The sequence below is a fragment of the Eulemur rufifrons genome, chromosome 8, assembly GCF_041146395.1.
Source record: "Eulemur rufifrons isolate Redbay chromosome 8, OSU_ERuf_1, whole genome shotgun sequence".
In the NCBI taxonomy this organism is placed as follows: Eukaryota; Metazoa; Chordata; class Mammalia; order Primates; family Lemuridae; genus Eulemur; species Eulemur rufifrons.
In genome coordinates this window covers 94,062,829-94,086,951 of record NC_090990.1, presented here as the reverse complement: position 1 = coordinate 94,086,951, position 24,123 = coordinate 94,062,829, and the positions used below count along the sequence as shown (strand labels likewise).

The window sequence follows — 24,123 nt, the reverse complement described above, 5'->3', positions numbered from 1 at the left end:
GCTTCCATATTCACAGGGCTTGAAAACACCAGGAATGGTGTAACTCTGCACTGGCAGAGGTAAACCTAATCTGGTATGAGGAGCATTTTCTCCTGGCACTTGGTGCCCGTGGATTTGTGATAGAAGCATTTGATTCAGGGTCATCTTTCAGGTATTGATGGCACTCTACCATTGGAATGTGGGCACCTACGAAAGAAGCCTCCAACTCCCCCCACCCCTTGGCTACTGTAAGAGGGAACTTCTCTTTGTCCTCAATCCTAATTGTCTGACTTCACAATGGGGAACTGAGGATTTTCTTCAGTGAGCCATTAACAAATTGACCCTGTTATTAACCACTGTGTCCACCTGGATATGGCATCATCAACTGTCTGAGCCTCTAGCCAGCCCTCTCGGTTGACAGGTGGAGCTGCTGAGGTCCAGAGAGAGTGAATTACCTGCAGTTGCCTAGGGAATAATCACTGACAGCCTTCCAGTTCCTGGGCTGGTGCTTGCAAATGGCCTGTTCTGTTGAGATGTTCAGACTGGGATGCAGGAACCTGAGTCTGTAGCTCTCGTGCAGGGAGCCCCCGAGAGATGCCAGTTAGTGGTCTGCAGACTCCTCTGCTTTCTTTGTTTACATCCACTGAAAGACTTTGTTCCACATTTCTGTCTGACATTTCTGTTTGGTTGCAAGGAAAATAGAAAAAGAATAACAACTTTTATTTGCTCAGTAGGTTGCTTTCAGTGATACTCTTAGAGTTAGAGTAAGTAACAGCACTTGCAGGTGGACGATTAAGCTGACCCTTCTCTGGGGGCTTGTCTGTGGGCTTCCCACAGCAATTGCCATATTCCTCAGAACCAAATGGATTTCAGGGACTCCCGGGTGAAATTTCTCCGTTCCTCAGTTTCCAAGGAGGATAAAGTCTTAATATCCACCTACCACCTGACATCCAGATTAAAATAGTATTGGCACTTCATTCCCTGTTGAGTGGATATAGAAAGAAACAAACTCAGTTTCTTCCTGCTATACTCACAACACATTGCTGTGACCAAAGGTTTGGGGGTTTTCCCCACACACCAACCAAGCAAGCACTTCTGCTGTTGACACCTGCTGGGTATCCTTTAGCTCAATTTGAGTCTGACACTATCTATTTGGAGATGGTGTCAGCTCCCATAGTTTGAGGACTTAGTCCCACCAAACTTCAGATGACAATAGCAGGTAATAGGTTGTCACCTACAGTTCTCTCCAGTTGGCTATAAACTGGGGCTCCCACTACCCCTCCTCATGTTCAACTAATTTGCTAAAGCAGCTCACAGAACTCAGGGAAACACTTTACTTACATTTACCGGTTTGTTATAAAGGATATGACAGGGGATACCGATGAACACTAGATAGAAGAGATGCACAGGGCAAGGTTGTGGGAAGGGACGTGGAGCTCCCATGCCCTCTCTGGACACACCACCTTCCAAGAACCCTCATGTGTTCAGCTACTTGGAAGCTCCCCAAACCCAGTCCTTTTGAGTTTTTATAAAGACTTCATTATGTAGGTATGATTGATTAAATCATTGGCTATTGGTGATCAATTTAACCTTCAGCCCCTCTCCCTTCCCCAGAGGTTGGGTGTGGATCTGAAAAGTCCCAAGACTCTAATCATGCCTGGTCTTTCCTGTGACCAGCCCCCTTCCTGAAGCTACCTATAGTTCCCCAGCCACGAGACATCTCATAAGCTATACAAAAGACACTCTTATCTTTCTGGAGATTCTAAGGGTTTTGGGAGCTGTATGCCAGGAAACAGGATGAAGAACAAACACATAGTTCACTGCATCACACCTGATCTCTCCCATCTCCAGATCTTTTCGCAGTTAGTATGAGGCAGCAAATGAAGCTGACTTCTTGACTAAAATATCAGTTCTGTCCTTAACAGTGCTTTAGGGAGGACAGACTTACTTTAGATTCCTTACACGACATCCCCTGGAGGAAAGATGGGTCCAGCCCTGGGGAGCCACTAATGGAAAGTGACAGCAAACCTCATTAGTGGCTCCACACAGTTAAAAGCAGAGCTAATTGGAAGGTCAGGTCCTCAAATCTGGGCAGAGAGGGAAGGAGCCACTGCACCCAAGAGTGTATATAATTCTCTGAGTGCTGGTTGCTGGGAGGGGCAGACACTGGGCTGGCAGGTCACTTGGCCAGACTGTAAGGTGACAAGGTCCTTTACTCCCCCATAAAATGTGAATCTCTTTGGAGCAAACTCCTCTTCAGAAGTTTAAGCATTTGTTTTCTGAGCAAGAGAATCAGCTAATGTTTCCAACTCCCATCTTCCTCCTCCATCCTCATTCCACCGCTCCCACTGGGTCACCTGGCTCTGTGTCCTTGTCCACACCATGCTTTTGGTCCAAGAAAACATTCTTCACCATAAGCTGCCTTGGTCCATGCCACCAAATTCATTAGTTCCCTTTCTTCATGGGCCTCCTGCTGCACCTCTCCCTGGAGAACCCTTTATCCACTTGGCACAAGAATCACATACATGTGAACATTGTTATTGGCCTTGGGACTCAGTTTCTTCAAGCCAGAGTCCTGATGTAATTGCCCCATCTCCTCCCACTGAGTTTTATCTCCACATGAGGATTATTCTCCAAGAACAGAGCTGTGGATGCCACTGGGCCCCGAGCATGTCGAGTGTGCCCTTGCCAGCTGCTCTTCCCTGAGAAGGCTGTGAATTGTTGAGGGTGCTGTAAACTGTTCACCTTGGCCCTCTGGGGCTTGTTGGAGGAGGCCCTCTTACGAGTCTGTCAGCAAACATTTGATCCCTACCAGGTACGAATCATGGTCCTAGGTGCCTGCCAAGGGAACTGAAAGGAAAGTCATGGGAAGCAGCTGACACCCGCAGACATTAAAAGACAGGCTTTATCACAACCACCCCGCTAATTTAAAAAGTCCCATGTAGTGCTTCCTATTTCTTGTTATGTTTGGGTGCAAGGAGCGGAAAGGAAAGATTATATGGGGGTTTGTTGTGATGCTGTTGCTTAACCAGTGGGTCAATATATCAGTTTTTGTTTTTTAAAAGACAGGATGATAAAAGAGTCCCTCCCTTGACATGGCAGTGCTGTATTAGATGCTGAAGGAGTTCTCAGAGCCAGGATGGAGTGCTGTGAGGGCAGGCAGGGGGTAGATGGCTCTTTCCTACCTCTGGCCCTTGCTGTGAAGCCCAGAGTGGTAGCTGAGTGACGCATGCTGGCCCTCCCTTGGGACACACAGATTCACGGGGCCAGTGAAAACTTCTTTTGGTTCCTCTTCCTCCAGAGATATAAGCCCAGATGCCCATTCTGTCTGTGAAGGGCTTCTTCGTCTTGAACTGAACATGGCGGGCATCTCCGGCCCCGTCGTCCACCAGCAGCTCTCATGCGCATTCACGTCCTGTCTCCTGTCTTCTCTGCCGCTGCCTCCTCTCTGCAGGTTCACTTGCTGAAGGACCAGTTGGCTGCTGAGGCTGCAGCACGGCTGGAGGCCCAGGCTCGCGTGCACCAGCTTCTGCTGCAGAACAAGGACATGCTCCAGCACATCTCGCTGCTGGTCAAGCAGGTGCAGGAGCTGGAGCTGAAGCTGTCGGGACAGAATGCCAGTAAGCCAGTGCCCTGCCCAGCCTTGCCTCCCTCTGAGAAGGCTCTGGAAAACATGTTTTTCTTAAAGCTTTTGGTGATGCTTTTTTGGAACCTTGACCTGCCCCTGTATTCCAACAGAAAACAAAGGCCTGCATATTTGTCCTCTTCAAGTACTGCATGAGTTATGGAATTGCAGGGCTGGAGGAGATCTTGGCTGCTGTCTAATCCAGTTCCTGGGCTGGGGCTTCAATGTCACATGCTCCTCTAGTCTCTACTGGATGGGGGCTCTGGTATCTACATCTTAAGGCAGCCAATTTCTTTCTCAGTAGGCTTTTCCAATACAACGTACAACTGAGCACCGATTAGGTGTCATGTTCTCTGGGGGAGACTTCAAACTATTTGTTTACTATTCTCTCTGCACTGTATATTTCACAACTCTGTGGCATAGAAAAAACTGGTAGCAGCATGTTTAATGGGTAAGGCAGTGGAGTAACTGACCAGACAGCTGTGCTGGGCAGTGACAGAGGTGACCTAGTTCGTGGTCTGAGATGCTGCCTCTGCACCCGGCCACCTCCACACGGGACTAGGAAGCAGAAGGCAGCCTATCTCCATGCCTTCGTCTTTAGCTTACCTGTAGGTTATATACATGCTTAGATTATGTGTTAGCTGTGGACCAACAAATATCCATTGATCACCTATTGTGCCAGAAACTGACAGGTGAGCTCATTTAATCTCTATGGCAGTAGATGTTGTTATGCCAGTTTTACAGATAAAGAAACAGACTCAGAGAAGTTAAGTAACTAGCTCATGGTTATAGACCTAGCAAGGGGTTGAATTAAGATTCAAACTTAGATCTAATTGCAAAACTAGTTTTTTCTGACTAAACTAGTGGTTTCCCCAAATCCCATCAGCTAAAAAGAAAAAAAAAAATGCATGTTACTGGGTCCAACCCACACACATTTTGCATCATTAGGACTGGGCCAGGGCTGGGAGTCCATTTTTTAAGTGGCCCAAGGGTTTGGATTGGGAACCACTGCACTTCACCGCTCTATAAGCCTCTCTGGATTTTCCAGATTTTTGTTGAGACCCTGCTGTCTCCTAATTAAGGCTGATTTACAAGATTGTACTAAGAATAACCACATACTTTTAACATGGTTCTCTCAGTTGGTTAACCTTCCTACCACACACCCCCTTCAAGGCATTCAGTGGTCTCCCCGCCACATCAGGTGGTTCTCATTGCCCAGCCTTTACCATGTTCCCAAAGCACCTTCCCTCCATCCGGGTGTGTCGGGGGCTAGTGGGAGCGCGAGGAAGAGGTAAAGTATTAAGAGTTGTGAACCCCCTGAGTGGTGCTGCTGAGCTGGTCTGGGAGGGACTCTTGCAGGAGCAGAGGCTGTCAGGGCGGGCTTCCCCTATCAGCACCCTTGCCTAACACCGCCCCTCCTCTCCCTCTTGTCTCCCCATCCAGTGGGCTCCCAGGACAGCTTGCTGGAGATCACCTTCCGCTCAGGAGCCCTGCCCGTGCTCTGTGACCCCACGACCCCTAAGCCAGAGGACCTGCACTCGCCGCCACTGGGCGCGGGCTTGGCTGACTTTGCCCACCCAGCGGGCAGCCCCTTAGGTAGGCGCGACTGCTTGGTGAAGCTGGAATGCTTTCGCTTCCTGCCGCCCGAGGACACCCCGCCCCCGGCGCAGGGCGAGCCGCTCCTGGGCAGCCTGGAGCTCATCAAGTTCCGGGAGTCGGGCATCGCCTCAGAGTACGAGTCCAACACGGACGAGAGCGAGGAGCGCGACTCGTGGTCCCAGGAAGAGCTGCCGCGCCTGCTGAATGTCCTGCAGAGGCAGGAGCTGGGCGATGGCCTGGATGATGAGATCGCCGTGTAGGGGCCGCGGGCGAGGAGATGGCGCAGGAGGCGGTGTGGTATTGAGGGGCCGTGTCTGGCTGCCGCCGGGGAGGGGAACGCCCAGCCAGCGCGCACTGCTGAGGATAATGCCCGGGCCTGGAGTGTGAGGTTCCAGAAAAGGAGTAGGGTCTCGCTTGGGAGAGTAAAGTGGGGAAGAAATTGGATCCCCAGAGGTGGATCAGCTCCTTTCCTACTTGTGACTAGACGGTGGTGGAGGTTGCTGGAGGACCTGCTCCTCCCGCTGCATCATCAGGGCCCTCTGCTGTGCGTGACTCCCTGTACTCCCTTGCACTCCCCACCTCCGTGGTCCTCACCATGAAGGGAAGCCATTGGTACCTTCTCAGGTACTTTGTTTCGGGATATCAGGAAGCTATGAGTTGCCTAGCCCTCCTCTGACCTTTATGGGAGAAAGTCCTTCTCCAGGCCCTTGCTGAGATTGCAGAGGTTAAGTGCTCTGTGCTGCAAAAGCCAGGCTGCTTTTTATAGTGTGAGCATGGAACTGGGATGTGTCACAGTGGATAAGCTTTTAGAAGAATTGAATCCAAACATTTGCTCTAGCTGGGTGTTGGGTGTTGCTTCAGAGGGAGCCTGGGGGCCTGGGAGCCTGACCGTGGTTGAGGCCCTGGCTGTGAGAGTACGAAGGGAGAAGAGCCTGTTTTCTGCCCTAAGTCACTTAGGTCTGATTCTTCAGTTGTGAAACCCTGTGCCCCCTGCCTGCAGCCCAGCCCACCTCAATGGAGGCTGGCAAGTGCCCCTCCCTCCCCGAGTCCTGCCTCTGGGGCTGTGCCAGCTGAAGCTTTTGTATCACTTTGCCTCTACGAAAGCCTCTGAGACCCAGAGGCCCCAGCCTTACCTCTCAACCTGTCCCCTCCATTGGGCAGAAGTGGTCAGTTTTTACTGCAAAAAAGAAAAAAAAGAGAGAGACAGAAATGGACACAGGCTGATAGCTGAGACTGCTTTTGTCCACTCTCCGGAATCACTGCCACTTAGGTCAGGGACCACAGCCACATCACTCTTGGCCCATCTCTGTGGGTACGTGCCTCAAACACTCCTGTACAAAGTGCCATGTGCAATTCTCTCATCTTTTACAATCCAGGCCTGGCCTAGGGATCACCACTTGCCAACAGGCTGACTGGGGTGGTGAGGAAAAGCTCCTTTATCCCTGATAGGGCCGTAAGTGGCTGTTAATAGATTTTCAAATGCCTGAAGAGAGAGCTTGAGACATACTAGTCCTGGACAACAAGCTATAGACCCAGACTGCAGTATTATTAGAGGGTCAGTTGGGAAGGATATGATTGCCCCAAATGGAGTTCGTCAACCTTAGCTTTGCTTTAGAATTTATAGAAATAAAAGTGCAATGCTTTTCTTGTAGCCACAGTTGGATCTCTTGTAGACCAGAAAGTCCAAATGGAAGGGAATAAATGCAGCTTTACATTAGCCCTCCTTGGTGCATCAGGGTGTCAGTGGAAATAGGACGGGGTTTTGTGTTTGTGTACGTGCGTGTATACACATGTGTGAAGGAAGGTGTATACACGTATGTGGGTTTGTGACCAGAAAGAAGAGAATGGGGATCTCCAGGGTGTTTGAATCAACGATGGGTTTGTGTTCTTTTCCTAACATGCGTTTAGTTGGGGAAGGCATGGTTCTGTTTGTTTTGTTCTGTGTTGTAATTGGCCATTGGAAGTAGGTCCAGCTGCACAGGGAAGGAAGAACCAGGAAAGTGAGGTCCATGAAAGCGAAGGAGCAGCTGTCAGGAATCCAGTTTGGCTGAGCCTACGCAGCTTGCAAAATCTAACCCAAGCTTCCTTGAGTCTTAGACCTCTTAGAGGATTAGGATTTTGAATGTCCAGAGGAGGGAAAGGTCTGTTTTCTCAAGGCCAGTGGGTGCTAAGGATGATGCCAGAGGCTGACGGATTAGGTGTGTGGGATGTGGATGGAGAAGGCTTGTGTGGGATGTGGCTGGGGGGTGAGTGGGGAAAGTAGCTTCTAAAATGGTCTTGGAGAAGCTTGAGCAGATAAGGAAGAAAGGAAATGGAGAGATTAAAGAATTAGAGAAACTAGTTATCTGTTCACTGACCTTGTGGCCCATTTAAGACTCATGCCCTTTGGGTGTTCCCTGGTGGTTTCCACCTGCCTCGACCCCAACCTTTCCCCAGTTCAGGCCCTTTCTGGAGCGCTGGTTTGTGTGCTGGCATCCTCCCCACTGTGTCCCAAACCAGCGCATACTTGGTGTGTGGAGATGGGAGACAAAGGACAGATCTAGGATCCTTGAAGGGTTACCAGCCACCAACCTTCCGTCAGCACCAACTGGGCAGGAAGGGGAATGTTGCAGACCTGATTTCCCAGCGGTGGCACCCTGTCCTCCTCCCTCCTTGCTGCTTGCTCTGCTAACTCAGCTCCACCTGCCTCTTTTTCATCCTTCTACTCTGCCCTACATGGAGGACAGTGGACACCTGGGGCCCCTACCTTACTGGTGCCTGTCCCAACCTGCTCCAGCTTGCCCCAGGTGCCGGCAGACTCTCGGGCACAGGAGGCTCTCGCGGTTATGGAGCCAGGGAACAGTTTCTCTACACAGGATGGACTGTATATTGGGATTGAAAATTATATTCCTTATGTTCCTGCTTATATCAATGCTATCTGTGAAACCTCTGCCTAGCCTCATTTCTCTCCACTGACCTTGTTTAGGAGTTGTATTCCTTTAATTTCCTCTTTGCTTGACTGCTTCCTCCTTTCCCCACCCCCAGCCCTCTACTTCCTAAAACTGTTATGTCATTAACTCTGTTGGGTCCAATCTCTGGGAAAAGATTCTATTAATGTAAGTGCACTTACTCTCTGGATGTTGTCACTAGTCTAGTGGCTTTTGCTAAATAAACCTTTCTTATTTCTACAAGCTTTTTCATTGTCTTTTCTTGCTTCCTCTGTTCCACCTGATCCTTCTCTCCCCCTCACTTCCTCCCTTCTTCCCCAGCCAGGCAGCAGCATCTATTCTGTGACATGGTTCTGTAGGGTGTGGGGTTTGGACAGAATTCACATGTTCTCTGAAGGAAGGTGGTGGCGGCTCCATGTGTAGTTTGCATAGACCACCTTATAGGATCAGATTATATCAGTGATTCTCAACCAGGGATGATTTTGCTGCCCCAGGGGACATTTGACAATGTCTGGAGACATATTTGGTTGCCAAAATGCTACTGGCATTACTAAATAGCCTGTGGTACACAGGACAGCCCCCCTACAACAGAGAATTATCCAGCCCCAAATATCGGGAGTGCTATCGTTGGGAAACTTGGGTTCTATACCCATGTTGCAGACTCTCCAGACCGCAGATTTTTTCAAACTCCAAATCATTAGACTATGTGGGCAGTAGCAAGTTTTGCGTGCTTGAAAAAGTGCTACATCGTAGCTGTTTTCCAGTCTAACTAGGATGATCAAGATTACACAATTTCACTGACTCCGTAAATAAATGTCTAAAACATGTAGTTGGTAGGGATGTGAGTGGGCCCATTCCAGAAATGTCCCTACTCCGGGGCAAGACAGGCTCCTCCCCTTCCCTACCTGGAAGGATTATGTTGTCATTGCAGCACAGCGCGCAGCAGAGGAGCCTGACTCACAGGAGTGTGGGCTCCCCTGCAACGAGCAGAGATGAAAGGGAGGAGGAAGCTGGCAAAGGAGGGAGGATCAGAGAAATGAGCTGCAGGATCTTACAGAACAGACTGCGCAGAAGCCAGATCCTTTTGGCTGGAACTTTGAGCCATTTTGAGGGAAGAGGGGTTGTCAGGTCCAGGCCAGAAGGAAAGATGGAAGGTTCTGTATGCCAGGTTCACGTGCCTCTGTTCTTTCCTGGCCGAGTGAACTGAACTGAGCTTTATATTCTCACCTGTAAAATGGGGACAGTGCATGCCACATGAAGCTATTAAGAGAGTGAATGAGATAGGATTTTAAAAGCACCCAGCAGAGAGTGCCTGGCAGTGACCCAGGGTACAGCTCAGTGTACCATTTAGTTGGCTTCCTCCCACCTGCTCCTGTGCTGGCCAGTACAATTGTTTGCTGGGTTCTTTCTCCTGCTGTGCTGAAACTTTACTCAGCTCTGCACTGAGAAGATCCAGGGTGTTATAATGGTCCTGCATTAAATGGGACATGTGGAAGCACCTTGTCTTTAGGGAGAGGACACTACCCATGAACACCTGCCTGGCACCCTGGGCACATGCTGTGATGCTGGGCTTGGTCCTGGCCTCATTGCTTCCCCTCTTTTGATGTGCTCCATGCCTGGGATACAGATGCCCTAGAGAAGAGGGCGGGAGACCAGACCAGGAGCCAGTTCCTTTCCTGGTTGTCCCAGACGGTAGTGAGACCAGGAGTGGTCCCTTGCCCCTCAGCCACCCCATATATGCCCTCCTTTCTGGCTCAGGAGCCCCATCCGGGGGACATATGTGCACAGCCATTTGTGTAAGGAGGAGCCTTCAGGGCACAGGTGGCTTCTCCAGAGAAGCAGTAACTCGGAGTGAGGACTAAGAGGACTTGCCCGGAGTCACTCCTCTGCTCCCTCAGGGCACGAGGTCCTGGGAACGATGTCCAGACACTGCCTCACCTGGAGTGGACAGGCCATGACCCACAAGTCCCGGCTCCTGGTCCTGCTAGAGCCTGTCGGTCAGGTGGCCTCTGGGAGTCTGGCTGGGTGGCGGGGCATGGCCTGGCGTGGCCTTGGCATGTGATGTGATGGGGATTTGAGCCCATCTTCCCTCTCCCTCTGCTGAGATTTTAGCAGCACAGTGGTAAGCAGAGCAGCTCTGCTAGAGCAGAGGGCGAGGCTCCAGGAAGACTTTCTAAGACCCTCCACCCCGCCTACTGGCCAAGCTGTGGGGGCGGCAAAGGCTAAGGGAGGGCGGGTGACAGGGTCCCTGAAAGGCAAAGCCCGCTGCAGTGGAAGGGCAGTTAGGGAGTCATCAGGGGACAGAGCAAGAGGGTAAATAAGGCCTAACAGCAGGACCAGCAAGTGCTCAGTTCTCCTTTTTTTAAAAAACCACATAATGGGAAAAATAGATGTTCTCGCTGCATCCCTGATGCTCACCTGAGTCAGAGAGTAAAATTCACTCAGAAATGAGTAGGGGTCAGGGCTGTCTGCTGGACACCTTCTTTGGTAACAGGAAGCAGTGGTTTCACATGTTTACCTGCCCGTTCTGACATGACTCAAAGCAGCCATGTAAAGATGTCCCCTGGGTCAAAAGTGATTCTGTTCTGCTCCAGCCACAGACGCCGGTTCTAAGTGTAGGATAGTGGTGCGTGTGGTGGGGATGGGCTCAGCCCTATTTGCCTCTTCCCTGCCTGCTTTATGCTCAGGGCGTAACGTCCCTGCAGATCTAACATCTAAGAACTGCAGAGATTTCTTCTCCATGCAAACAGGACAGGGCATCCAATCTCTTCTCCCCAGGAGGGACCACCGGTCACATGGGAACCAACCAAAATGCCAGAACCCCAGAGCAGTGGTTCTCACATTTGAGCTGCATCAGAATCACCTGGAGGGGGCTTAGAACACAGGTTGCCAAGCCCCCACCCCCATAGTTTCTGATTCAGTAGGTCTGAGCAGGGCCTGAGAATTTCATTTCTGACAAATTCCCAGGGGACGCTGATACTGCTGGTCTGGGCAGCTCACTTTGAGGACCGCTGTCTTTAATTATATTCCCTCTTCAGGTATTGTCTTTATTTTAAAAAGAGAGGAGGGGACCAGGAATTGGGCCTGGTGTTCTAGGCAACATTTAGCTGAAGGGGATGGGGGCCGGGTACCGGCAAGGACAACAGGTGGTGCAGGGTGACCTCAGACTGGACAGGAGGCTGTGACTAACTTTGATTTATTGGCATCTCTCTAGAGACATAAGTAGGCTTCGCCCCCTGTTTACCTGAGGTGTGCGGCAGGACTACTTGAAGGCCTGGCAGCTGCCTGAGGAGTGCCTGTCCCCGGGCCAGGCCTTCTGCTCCCTGCCCCAGAGAGTTTTGAGCTTGCGGTAGTACACCTTGCAGCTGAAGCCCTCCTTGAAGCCCCCCTTGATGTGGCTCTTGAGGGAGTGCAGGGTGGGGTACATGCGGCAGCAGGCTGCGCACTTGTATCCGTTCTGCGGTGTCTGGTGCCACTTGGAGGCCGTTATGATATCCTGGGATGTGATGTAGTCTGTGGAGTGCAGGCCATTCCGGGATTTCTTGGTGGCTTCTCGGGGGCAAGTGTTCTCTGGGGAGGAAGAGGACGAGCAGATGCTCTCAGCCATGTCCTCGGGAAGGCAGTTGTCCCCCCTGCCCTCGTCCCGCTGCACCTCTGGGAAGCTGTAGGCCTCCAGGTGGCTCTCTCTGTCTGTGCACACGAAGTAGCTGTAGGGGGAGAACCAGGGCCGGTAGATGGTGCAGTTCCGCCTCAGCTGCTCCCCGCTCTGGGTGTCCCCCGGGGTGCAGTCTGCAAAGGAAAGGGCTGGGTCTGAGCCTCTGGTCATGGCAGGGATCAGCTGGCTGGAGGCGGCAGGCAGACAGAGAAGGACAAGGAAGCAAGCACTGGGTGGGCCTCGGTTCCCTCCACCCCACCGTGACTGCGGCTCTGAGAGCCATGGAAGAGGGGCCGGGACAAGCCGTGAGGGCATTCATTCCTGCCGCTTTCGTTTTCTATTGGTACAAATGGCCATCGGATCTCTGGGCAGGAGAGGCCCCTTTCTGTCACTAAGCCTTGATATTTGTCAGGTCCTTGCCTCCCTGGAGACACCTTGTCCTCTGGCTCCTCTGAGGATAGACACAGACAGGTGGCCCAGTGGACAGCCAGACCACTGGCCTCCTCCAGTCCCTCTTTCACCACCAATGGTTATGACCATTATTTCAGCCTCAGTGCCCATCCTGATCCCTTCACAGCCCCTCAGACAGAAATTGCTCTTGTATACCAGCTTGAGAACAGGACAGGACGGGAGAGGCAAGAGCCTCCGCAGGCCTGCGGGTCTCTACTGAAGGAAGAAGGCCCAGATGGGAGGTGCAGGTGAACGGCAGCATGTGCTGATCCAGCTTATGGACACCCTGCCCTTAGGGGAGCAGCCCCTGTCCATCCTCAGCTTCTCACGCGTCCCTGCCCAGAGTTGGAGAAGGCCTCACCTGGTGAGAGCACTGTGTTGTGCACCCCATGCCGGAGAGCGCTGCTTTGGTACTGGGGTGGCAGAGCCTGAGCTGGGCTGGATGTCTCAGTGGGTAGCACTGTCTTTGCAATGTCTGGGTCACAGAAGAAACACTCTGGTAAGCTGAGCAAGGTTGGGAGTCCTCTTCTTGGGACGCCCCATGACATACCAAGGGGCTCAACCTCTGCACTTCAAGACATCTCAAAGCTGAAGCAAAGCAATGACCTCTTGAACCCAGCTAGGCAGACACCCTAGGGAATTCCAAATGGGGTGGTGTCCTTCAGGCCTATGAAAGACCCCCCCTGGAAAGGGGGATTTAAGACACAGTCTTAAATGACACCTCTCTGCCTGGCCTGCTCCTCATCTGGCCTTCCTGCATCTTGTCACATAAATGACTTCACTCTGCATTGCAGGCCTCTGGGTGCTCTGGGACCCAGGGTGCAGAGAGGGAGCTCTGGTCACGGGCTGCACAGCAATGCTGCATGGCCCCTTTGAGGATGAGAAGCCTGATCCTCCAGTTGAAAACATCTCCCACCCACCATCAGAGAGGGTTCATATGGGCCCTTGCTGCATGGCCCACACTGGAGTAGCTGCTAACACTGGGATAAAAAGCTGACCTGCCTCAAATCCCAGAGTAGTAGCTGTGCTCCATTTGGGACACAGATTTATAAATGTCATGTGTATAGGTGAGTGGGTGTTTAGGAGAATTACTCCAGAGAACAGTACTTCTAAAATTTTAGTGTGCATATGGATCCCCCGGGGATGTTGCTAGAAATACAGATTCTGATTCAGTGGGTCTAAAGTGGGGGCCTGAGAGTCTACATTTTTAACAAGCTCCCAGGTGACACTGGTGTTGCAGGTCTGAGGATGATACTTAGAATAGCAAGTCCTCAGAGTGTCCACCTTTATTCTGTGACGTGCTTGTCAGTTACCCTCATGCTGAGACTCCTCCTGATGGTTTACTAAGTCTGAATATTCTCTAGCTTGTCAAAACAGAGCTAAAACTAATACCTGCTCTTTATGTAGACAGACCACTGCCTTGAGATTTCATGCAGACTCTAGGGAGAAAAAACTTGACAGCACATGTTCCCCCATTCTTCCTTTGCCAGAACTAACAAACAGCAGGAATTATTTACCATGAATGCAGCATTTTGAAAATTTATTTTCTCCCCATGTGTAATTTGACTTTCTCCCGAAATTGTGGTCCTGGAACCTGATCTGGTAGAATACTCAATTAAAAGATTCTTTTAAAAACTGTATCTTTGTGGCTCTAGTGGCATCAGAGTTTACCTGGCAAGCTGGTGGCACATGAGGACATAATGTCAGGAAAAGTGCTCAGGGCAGAGGAGGAGATTCGAGGTCCAGAGATGCTGAGGAGTGAGAAGTTCTCCATCTTCTGACCACTGCAGGGCATGGAGATCACACACCTGCTCCCAGGAGGCTGACTGGGTTGTCCAGACGATAAACATTCTGAGTGCAGTTGACATCACAAGGTCACATGATTCCACTCGCCAGTTAGGTCACCCCTTGGAGAGACTGATGGAGTCAGTTGCAAGCAAGATTAAAAATTGTAAAGATTTTTTTTGCCCTGTCAATCCTCAGTGGCCTGCCCCACTCAGAATACCCAGAGGGAAGGAACAGCTTAGCAGAGAGATGATACTGACACCGTCTGTTTGTCCTCTTTTTGTTTTTTTGTGTTGACGTGGCCGTGCCTTTCCCCCCAGTTATGGAAACCTCTGTCCTCTCTGACCGCTTTCCTTCTTTACCTTGCTACCTCTGCCATGGAATATTTTTGTCATTTTATTTTAGTTTCTGTTTTGGGGGTTGAGGTAATATCTCTTTTTACATTTTCTTTGGAAATAATTTCAAATGTCTGAAAGTTACAAAAATCAAATCAATATAAAGAACATCCATATACCTGTATCCAGGTTTTCTGATTAATCTTTTACCCCATTGCTTTATCAGTTCCTTTTCTCCTTCCCTCCCTTCCTCCCACCCGGTATATGTGTGTGTGTGCTTAATTTTTCTCTGAACTGTTTGAAGGTAAGTTACAATATTACATCCTATTATAGCCAAATACTTCAGTATGCATTTCCTAAGAATGGGGACCAGATATTCTTTTGAGTGGCTGGTGCTTTTTTCAGCAAGTGGCTGAAATACAAAGGAGTGGCTCACTTGATATCGCTTTGCTCGTTGTGACTCAGTTTCCTGGGGAGACTCTGGCCTCCAGAGGGGCAATGTTGCCTCTTCTCTCTGCTTTGCTTTTGTCACGTAACGGTCTTGCGCACCAGTGGGATGTGGAATAAGGGTGACACTTTGAAGATAAGCTGAAGGTTCCCCTTTTTAGATCATCACCACATGTCAACTAGAAACAATGCTTTAGATCTAAACAGTGGATACTTCTATGCTGCATGGGGAGATGTGGCCCACTCCAGAAATAGCAACAGGCCCCTTTTGCCGTGGTGTGGCGCTAGTGGGAGCAGGGTGCGAGTGGCGTCTGCACACAGAGCCCATGGTTGTCTTGCCGCCTGTCTTTACTCATAATACGTAAACACCGGAAGGGCAGTGGGAAAACTTGATTTCTGTTGTTCCTTCCTCATGGCCTGGTTCAGAATGTTAGAATGTGTTGGGATATAAATTGAAGCCATGTATTTAGGTAACTTTGAAGGTGTTGGCAGTTTCAATTGGGCCATCGCGATGTAGGGACAGATCGTGGGCTCTGGGGTTCAGCATGCGTGACTTCTGACTCCCCGGCCACTGGCTACCTGAGTGATGTTGGGAAAATCTCTTTGCCACTTTGTTTCTCCATGTTGTTAATTTAGACTCTAAGTTGGAGTGGATGCACATCTTCCTGGGTAAAATCTAGCGATTTACACGTGGAAAGTAGCATCCGTGTGAGTGCTGCACACAGGACCAGAGGACTTAGAATTTCATTCTGCGTTGGCACATCCCATTTCTCCCACTGCCAGCTAGGAACTTCAGATTATGCTTAACATAAAGAGGGTTCAAAATATTGGGGGGAAGTATGGGAGGCTGAATCTCTCAGTGCCTGTTTGTAGAGTTTGTAAAATATGACCCTGTTTTGGTTTAGTTAATAAAAAGTGTATGGGAACCTGGTCATTCCAGGGTTTGTAATTATCCTAGTTGCAGGACCTCTGTCTTGCATGCTGTATCCTCCCTAGATGTGTTGTTGCTAGTGGCCCAGCAGGAGGTGACAGTCTCAAAGTGATTGGTCACTGCGTAAAATATGTCTTTCTCTTGTTTGTTTCCCACCTGCTTTCTGAGCCCCTTTCTCGGACAGGTAAGATATCTTCTTTCTTGTGGATGACTTACGTCCCCAGGTATCCTCCTCTGCTCAGGTGTGTGCATGTTGGGGGGTGTTGTTGGGAGGACCACCCAGCTGGGATCTAGTCATCTTTCTCTGCTCCATCACCATTATTTTCTGAACCACCAAGCCTTTAGTCCTGAGGCAGAAAGGACAGAGTGTGGAGGTCATTAGAGTCACTGGCAAGAAAGGGGCCTCATTGGATATCCTTCCAATGCAGGGATGAAGGCAGCCGCAGGCAGAGTCCCACTTTGATGAGAAGAGCAGTTTCTCCTGGCCTGACCTCAAAGGCCCTGCAAAACCCTACCGTAGAGGGATTTTTTGAGTGGTTTTTATAAATGGAAAAAGATTTATGAGCAGTTTCTCTACAATGTCAGCCCCATCATGTAGTCAATTTTTAAGAATTCATATAAAATCCAAATTCAATTAAGCTAATTTATTAAATGCCTGCTGTTGTGTAAGACCCAAAGCTAGGCATTGCAGCAGATAAAAAGCACACACATAAGATGCTGTGACCCCTCAAGGAGCTTACTGTTTTACTGTAGAGACAGACAGATTTAGACAGTTGTAGAGGCAGTGTATGATAGACTATCTTTAGATTACTTAAGAATTCAGTATCTTTTATAGACTATGACGTTATGAAGGTTAGAGGGCAAGAAGTACAGGAAATCCACCATGCTGCATAATCCAAAGTTATTTATTATAAGGAGTATGTTTTTAAAGTAATGATAGGGTAATTTACAAATCACCTTGACAGGTGTTTTTGGTGCTTACACTTTTAAAAATGAGTGTGTCTGCTCTGAAGATTCACTTTAGACCGGTAAGGAAACCACCACCGGAGGTGCTGGGGGATTTGCCTTCTCCAGGTAGTTTACGTGGTTTCTTAGTGGCCATATACTTTCTGATTTAGGAGAAAATAGTTAAATGGTTTAGTTTCCAAATCTTTTTTGCTAGTTTGCGGATTACATTATTAAAGAAAATAAGGATGTAAAACATGGCAGGCAAATTGTGCCAAAGTAGACAATGTGGCAAGATACACTCTTAGGACAATCATCGGGTTGATGACCGTGCTTGCTGCAGGGCAGCTGGGAGCTCTTGCTAGTGTGGGGGGGTCTGCATCCAGAGCCCAGCCAGCTGGGGCCCTGCATCCCAGGGATGCTATGCCATAAGTCCCCTGGCATGTCCCCGGGCTCACAGTGGTGCTTTCATCTGCATGTGGATTAGGGGCAGTTACAGAGGTGAAGACTGTGGGCCTCATCCACAGAGAGTGATCTCCACTTTTCCCATGATCTCTCCCTGCCACCCAAAGGCCCTCTGAATGTGGCTTACCTAGGTAGTTGGCCCAGAGCATGTAGCACTGCTGAAACCACAAAAAAGAGAATGATCCCTTGGCCCAGGACATAGCAGTGCAGGGCAGAAAGAACTGCTTTATGCAGAAATTTAATAGAAGAAAAAGTATGTCCTAACCTCATTTACTCTTAGGAAGGGCTTAGCAAGAACAGACACTTAGCAGAGGTGCTGACAAGGAAAGGAACATAGTGACCAAATGTCTCCTCTCCCCCTGCATACTGACGGAACATCAGGGGTAGTTGGTATAGACAGAAACCTCAGGCCTGTTTCTAAGGCCCCAGAGTGGGTCTGGCTGCCAGATTACTAAGCTGGATTTCCAGGTAGGGAGAGAGTGCCTGGGTGAGAGTATGTGAATGGCGTGGCTCAGAGCCTGGAGCTCCAGCCTTTTCAACAATAAAGCTTGAAGCTACCATCGTGGCCTCTACAACTCTCTATCTGCAAAATGGGTTTTGGCCATTCAAGGTATTTATTGAGCATCTACTATGTACCAGACCCAGGCTAGGTATTGAAGATACAAAGATGAATGAAGCATGGCCTCTGTCTTGCAAATCTTTACAATCCAATGGGTCTTACCTAGCTCTTTGAGTTAATTGTTCAAGCCCAAGAAGATCCCTGAGAGAAGGACCAGGTACCAGGCATAGTGACACAGCTGTTCTACAACCCATGGCAGGACAAAGTAGTTGAAAGAACCCTGAGCTTTGAGTTAGAAGACCTGAGTTCTAGTTCCACCTCCACCAGTAATTAGCTGTGTGACCTCAGGCATAGCAGTTTAATTATGTTGAGTCCCCTCCTTCATCTATAAGTAGGTATCTTACCATGCCTCACCTCATGGGGTTACTGTGAGGATCAAGTGAGCTGGTGTTTGTCAAGATCCTCGTGCTTCGCTGGCAACGAGTACCTTGATGGGAACTGGTTCTGAACCATCGCTCAGCATCTCTGCACGTGAGCTGGCCGCGCTCCCAAGTTCCACCCCCATCCACATGAGGAAGTGTCAGCCCGTTTTCCATGGGGAAAATGTGCTTTCTGTGGGGCACTTCCAGCACCATGCCGCATGCTTGCCATCCCTCCACCAGCTTCTGTCCCGCTGCCTGAGTCAGAGCTCAGCATGTGCTCCCAGCAGTGTAAAAGTGTCATATTTTATTGCTTCATCCTCATTTCTTCTTTACTTCCAAGGGCCTGGTGACCCCGGGGTACAGGGGTCAAGCCATGAGTCAAGGAGGCAGGTATAAAGAAATAAGTTTGCGTTTTTACAGCTGGGGTTAGTCATTCATTAACTTGGGTGGGGCAGAACTAGAATTTCTGGTTCTATATACCATCCAAAAAAACTGTACTGGAAAGTTCAAGAGTATCTTTGCTGGCTCTTTCTTGAATATTTCCAAAGCCATATGAAGTTAAGAGTTCGGGTACAGTGTAAGGAAAAGAAAAGCTGGATGATATGGTCAGAGGTCCCGCTCCACTCTCATCCATTTCTCTCTCTTCCCTCTCTGTCCGTAGTTGACCACAGCATGTTTGAGAACTTGAACGCAGCCCTCACTCCGAAGCTCCAGGCCAGCCGCTCCTTCCCCCACTTGTCCAGGCCTGCCGCCCCCGGCCCTGCCACCCTGGGCTCCGTGGAGCCTGGTGGGCCGGGACTCCGGGTGGGCAGCAGCCAGCACCTCAAGAACTTGGGCAAAGCCATGGGGGCCAAAGTTAACGACTTTCTGCGGAGAAAGGAGCCCTCCAGCCTGGGCAGTGTGGGTGTGACAGAGATCAACAGGACCGCAGGGGCCCAGCTGGCCAGTGGAGCAGACGTGGCCTCAAGGGCCTGGCTGGAGGATGAGAGGTGAGTCTCTGCCTGCCCCCCAACATCCCTGCAGCTCTGGGGACCCTCTTGAATAGGTACAGGGACAAACTGCAGTGTCTCCAGGGGACAACAGCCCTGAGGAAGGGATGAGAGATTGTCCTTGGAGAAGATCTGAAGGATGGGGCCCCATTTGTGGGCACTGGCTTCACCCCCCATGACCATGGCTGAAGTTTATTGAGCACCCACGACGTCCTTACCACAGTGCTACGTACTTGAGTTGCATCATTTTAACCCTCACAGGAGCTCTGGGAGGTGGATTACATTTCAGTTTCACAGATAAGTCAAGTTCAAAGAGGTAAAGTGAGTAGCTTAAGGTCACAAAGTTAGTATTTGGCAGAGCTGGGTTCGAACCCAAGTATTGCCCAGTGGCTCCCCAGGTGGATTCCAATGCCCGGCCACAGCCAAGAACATCTGCCCTAGGCTGTCGGTTGTGGAGAAGCCTGCACCTGCCAGAGCCCACCAGAGACAGGGTGGGAAAAGCCTGCCATGGCAGCCCTCCTACTCCTCCACCTTGTGCCAACGGGTCCTTTCCAGGCCTTGTTTTAAACACCTGTATGTCTGAGGTGGTGACGTCCTTTACAGGGCTTATTGCATGGGTTCTGATATGACATGCTTCCCCAGTGGCCTTTATCCTGTCTCTGGAGGCAACACTTTGCTAACTAAGACCCACATGCTAAACCAAGAACGAGAACCTAGGGGGTAAAGTGCTCCTTAGGTGGGTGAGGTGGAAGTGCAGCTGGAGTTAGAGGAGTGAGGATGCAGCATGGACAGGTGCGTCACCATCGTCCTTAAAGCACACATTTGTTGTCATCAACTTTACAGGTCAGTCCTGCAAGAAGCATTCCCTCGGCTGGATCCTCCACCTCCCATAACCAGAAAGCGAACCCCTCGGGCCCTGAAGACCACCCAGGACATGCTAATTTCATCGCAGCCTGTCCTAAGCAGTCTGGACAATGGGACAGAGCTGTCACCTGGGCAGCCCCAGGACTCACCTCCCATTGCCCAGCCTGTCCCAGCAGACGCTGCACAGCCAGAGGCCACCATGGAGATGGAAGAGAAGGCCGAGGCTCTGCCCAATGGAGAGGTGTCCCTGTCAGTACCTGACCTGATCCACAAGGACAGCCAGGATGAAGCCAAGCTGAAGATGACTGAGCACAGAAGGGCCTCCTCCCCTGGCCTCATCGAGAGGAATGGCCTCAAACTCAGCTTGAGCCCCATCAACCTGGCCAAGTCCTGGGAGGACGGCCGCCCCCCTCCTCAGGCACGGACCTCCAGCCCTGACAATGAGGGCCCTCACCCAGACCTGCTGTCCTTTGAGTAGCCCTCTCCTCTTTTCTGCCGAGCACCGTCCGCTCTTCCCTCCACTTTCTCCTCCCCTGTGCACGCCGGCCCTTGCCCCAGGTCCACCATGCCCTTTGCCTTCCTTGTACAAGGCACCAGCAGAGAGCCAGTCATCCCACGTGGGATTTTGCAGGGCTGGAAGTCCACGAGTAGTCTGCTCAGAAAGTCTATCTGCAGAATGGCAAAGGACTTAGTGCCAACCCTGAGCCTGATTTTCTGTTGGCTTTTCTCAGTGTTGGCTGCGGCCCTAGGACATTGGAGCACTTCCACTCCCGGGCTTGTCCTCACTTCCCCCTGGGATGCAGGGCCTCCAGCCCAGGATGACGGGGCTTGTGGGAATCCTCTGTGCTTGTCTCCCATATGCTGGCTACTCCCCTACTCCTCCCCCCACCACCCTCCATTGCCCGGGTTCCTTCCCTGTCTTCCCTGATGGGCCCAGAGGCCCCTGGCTCAGGGGGGAACAAGGCTGGCCAAGGATTGATGGGTTTGGCTTGATGATGGGCCCTGGCTGGAAAGCCGCACACCCTGACCACAGCCCGTCCATGGCTCCTCCTGGTCCCAAGACAGCTCTGGCCCCTGTCTGCCATCTTTTCTCTGCCCTGGAGTGGGGGCCCAACAAGATGCTTCCCAGGCCCAGACCTTGAGAGTTCACCCAAGGTTTTGACCCTGTTGCTCAGGGTTCCTGAGGTTTCCCCCCATCTGGTCAGATGTAGGATACAAAATGAGATCCCTCTGCCTGTCTGGGAGTGGCACCTGGGGAAATGACGTGACCGGCTGTGCTTGGGCTCCCTGCATGGAAGGAAAGATCGGGCTTCCCTTGTTGTGTGTGTGAAGACAGGGCCAGGCAGGCTCTGCAGAGGCAGCAGGGCATGTTCTGATCTTGTTTTGTGGGGAGGCCCAGGAACTTGGGGGTGGTGTCGACATTCAAGGATGGTCCATCCAGAGCAGAGCAGTGGAGAAGAGTGTGAAGACAGGACAGAGAAGAGCAGTCATTGGGGATTGGAGCAGCGTTTTAGGGGCTGCCCTGCAGCCAAAGCGATGCAATTCTAGGGCCTGGGCACAGTAAGTGTGCAAGCCAAGTGACGCAGGTGAGAGGCTGGAATGTGCTAAGAGCTGTGGAGGTTATGTAGTTTTAATTAAGTGAAAGTGCTTTGTGCTGGTGCTGAAGTTGCTGGGGCCTCCTGCAGCCCCAGGCCTCCCTGGAGCAGGCTGTGCAGCAGTCCGGTTCATGTGGCCTCCCCTTTTCTGTGCGTTGTTTGGCTTCCCACCCATGAACTCTGAGACATCCAGGGCTCACTTCCTAGTTCATCTCATCACCAAGTCCCTGCCTCCCTACCTACCACCTCTGCCATGTAGAACGTCTACGCTGACTTCTAAGAACTGGGTGGTTCAGTGGTCCCCTAGGATATGGCACCTTCCTGCATTCTTGCTTCTACAGCTGTGCAGCCTTGCCCCAGCCCTCCCATGGCCTGCCCTTTACCTTGTCTTCCACTGCCCCAGAAAGTGAGGCTTCAAGACACGTGCACCACAAAGCCGAGTCTCCCCTTCCTCCCACCTGCAGGCCCTGGTGGAGTGGGCAGGGCTGTTATGCATAGATCCTGCCTTACTCCCAGGATGTGATGTCTGACCCTGATGTCAGAGAGTTGTTCTTAGGACTAGCATTTGGGGTCCTGTGAGTTTTCCCAGAATGGTTGAGGTATCACGAAACACACAGAGCTGGGCATGAGGGTAGAGCCTCCAAATACATATCCTGGGAGCAAGCCCAGTTTCATGTGAGCTTTGCATACCAGAAGCAAGGTTTGTTCTTCAGACAGGAAACTTAGCTGGCACCTGTGGGGCTGTTCCTCCCCCAGAGACCAGGGTGGCTCTGGCCAGGTGATATGGTAGCTATAGGTACAGATGTTGCAGGTCCAGGCTTGCTTGGGTACCTTGTCTCCGCTCTACAGCCAGGCTGCTGCTAAAGGGTGGGTCCTCAGACCCAGGATAAGCAAAGAGATCCCAGCAGGTAGTCCCAGGACCATTGTCCAGTGAGCCCAGAGTTCTTGTGCCTGATGCTCAATAAAGCACTGTGGGACCCCGCTCCAATTGCTAGTTGCCTACAACCCAGCCATCCTCCTGCTGCAGGGGCTGATGCTGCTACCTCTGGAGGCTGAGGCTGACATCTGGTCTCAGATGCTGCAGATAATGCCTGGTGCTCGGGGCTAAGTGCTGCCCAAAGCCCGGCAGGAACAGCTGCTGCTACTCCTGTGAGGGCCTTGGCTCAGACCAACTCCTCCATCTAAAGCCCACCTGGTTTTCATGTCTGTCTCAACAGTCTGACCTTCCTGTGGTTGCAGCATGGCAGCCACACCCCCACAAATCCCTCCTAGTGAGTCCAGCTTCTCTGGGAACTTGGCCTGCACGTAGCCCAGTCCCTGAGAGGGCAGGGTAATGAGGAGTGAAGGACCTATCTTCTGTGTCCACATAAGGAGGTTGGGGCCAAGGGTCTTTGTCCCTCCGTTAATCTCCAGCCCCACCGTAACCCTCCATTCAGCACATAGTTTTATCTTTATAGATTACAAGGTGAACTTCTAGAACCTGGCAGGAGGATGGTGTATCCCCTCACATAGAAGGAAACGTATCTGTGGATGTTATGTGTGTGGATATGGAAGACACACATGTATGTAACCCATCGACCTTTAAAGAACAAGACAGTTCGCCCCGGTTTGGAGGAGGAGGAAGATTACAGATCTATTCTGAGGATTATCTAGAGAGAGAATATTTATATTTTTATTAATTTTCTGGTAGAAGGAAGTTGCACAATAAAATGGTTTGGTTTGCTGGTTTGCTTTTTCCCCTTCTGACTGATGGGGAGTCGTCGGTTCCCTCAAGGCAGTTGTCGGGTGGAGGGCATGGTTGGCTTTTGCTTTGTGAGTCTGGAAATGTGAGAAGAGAGGGAGGTAGAAATGTGAGGACGATGGCACTACCGGAACCTTCACCCTAGGACCTTTGGTGGGGAATGCGCTTTCTCAGGATGTGGCATCGTTCACTGCCCTGACTGGCCACTGTGAGCATGTCCCTCTGCCAGCCCAAGCGGTCTCTGTTTCGGGGGCATCCACATCCCGTGCATAGGTAAGACCCTCAGGAGAAAGCTGGGGGGAATGTGAATGACCATTGGATCACCCTCTAGGCCACTGATTCCTAACCTGGGTCCAAAGCTTCGTGTTGGTGTGTGTATGTTTGTCTGCAGAGGGGCCAGGGCTTCTGTCAGATTCTCAAAGTGAGTCGTCATCAATGTCAGCAGAATACCCAGAGCTGCTGACTTAGGCACCTCCCAGGGCTGGGACAGCCTCTGTGCTCACATACCGAGAGGATGTAGCCTGGAGCCCCCTTGCCCTGTCGCTGCCCCCAGGCTAGTGTCAGATCAAGGACCTAGAGGACTCAGCAGAGTGAGGATCTGCCAGGCCTTTAACCTCCTTAAAAGGAAGAAAGTGGAGGAGAAACAGGAAGGGCAAAGGAGCATTTAGTCTCTTCTCAGAAGCCACACACTTTTCCATAGGGGGAAAATGGGCCTTTCTGCCCAGCTCTCTTGTCTGCAGCCCTGGCTCTGCCACGGGTTGGGTTCCACAGCTCCATGTCAGAAGCGTCCCGGGCGTGAGGCTAAGTCCC

At 51.0% G+C, this 24,123-nt stretch overlaps 2 protein-coding genes across 4 annotated transcripts in view; one reads left to right on the top strand and one right to left on the bottom strand.

The window, feature by feature from the left end:
• The window catches only part of LOC138390738 (carboxyl-terminal PDZ ligand of neuronal nitric oxide synthase protein), a 283,588-nt gene extending 259,465 nt beyond the window's left edge, over positions 1–24,123 (top strand). For 2 of the 3 annotated variants that reach the window (XM_069480285.1, XM_069480284.1), the window contains exons 9-12: positions 3,434–3,599; positions 5,048–5,200; positions 18,786–19,113; positions 19,957–24,123. In XM_069480285.1, the coding sequence (XP_069336386.1) occupies positions 3,434–3,599; positions 5,048–5,200; positions 18,786–19,113; positions 19,957–20,455 (1,146 nt within the window). In that variant the 3' untranslated portion in view covers positions 20,456–24,123. Of the gene's footprint in view, positions 1–3,433; positions 3,600–5,047; positions 6,057–18,785; positions 19,114–19,956 lie in introns of those variants that run through there. The other variant, XM_069480286.1, reaches the window with a different exon arrangement.
• SPATA46 (spermatogenesis associated 46) lies at positions 11,393–14,009 on the bottom strand. Its single transcript, XM_069478422.1, has 3 exons — positions 13,907–14,009; positions 12,597–12,710; positions 11,393–11,919 (listed from the first exon to the last, which is right to left on the bottom strand). The coding sequence occupies exons 1-3, from the start codon at positions 14,007–14,009 to the stop codon at positions 11,393–11,395; spliced, it is 744 nt and encodes a 247-aa protein (XP_069334523.1).

Coding starts and splice junctions, on each gene's coding strand:
- SPATA46 (XM_069478422.1), bottom strand. CDS start 14,009: ATGGAGAACTTCTCACTCCTCAGCATCTCTGGACCTCGAATCTCCTCC. Junction 12,711..13,906: donor ATGTGCCACCAGCTTGCCAG/GTAAACTCTGAT, acceptor TCTGTGACCCAG/ACATTGCAAAGACAGTGCTA. Junction 11,920..12,596: donor CAACACAGTGCTCTCACCAG/GTGAGGCCTTCT, acceptor TTTCCTTTGCAG/ACTGCACCCCGGGGGACACC.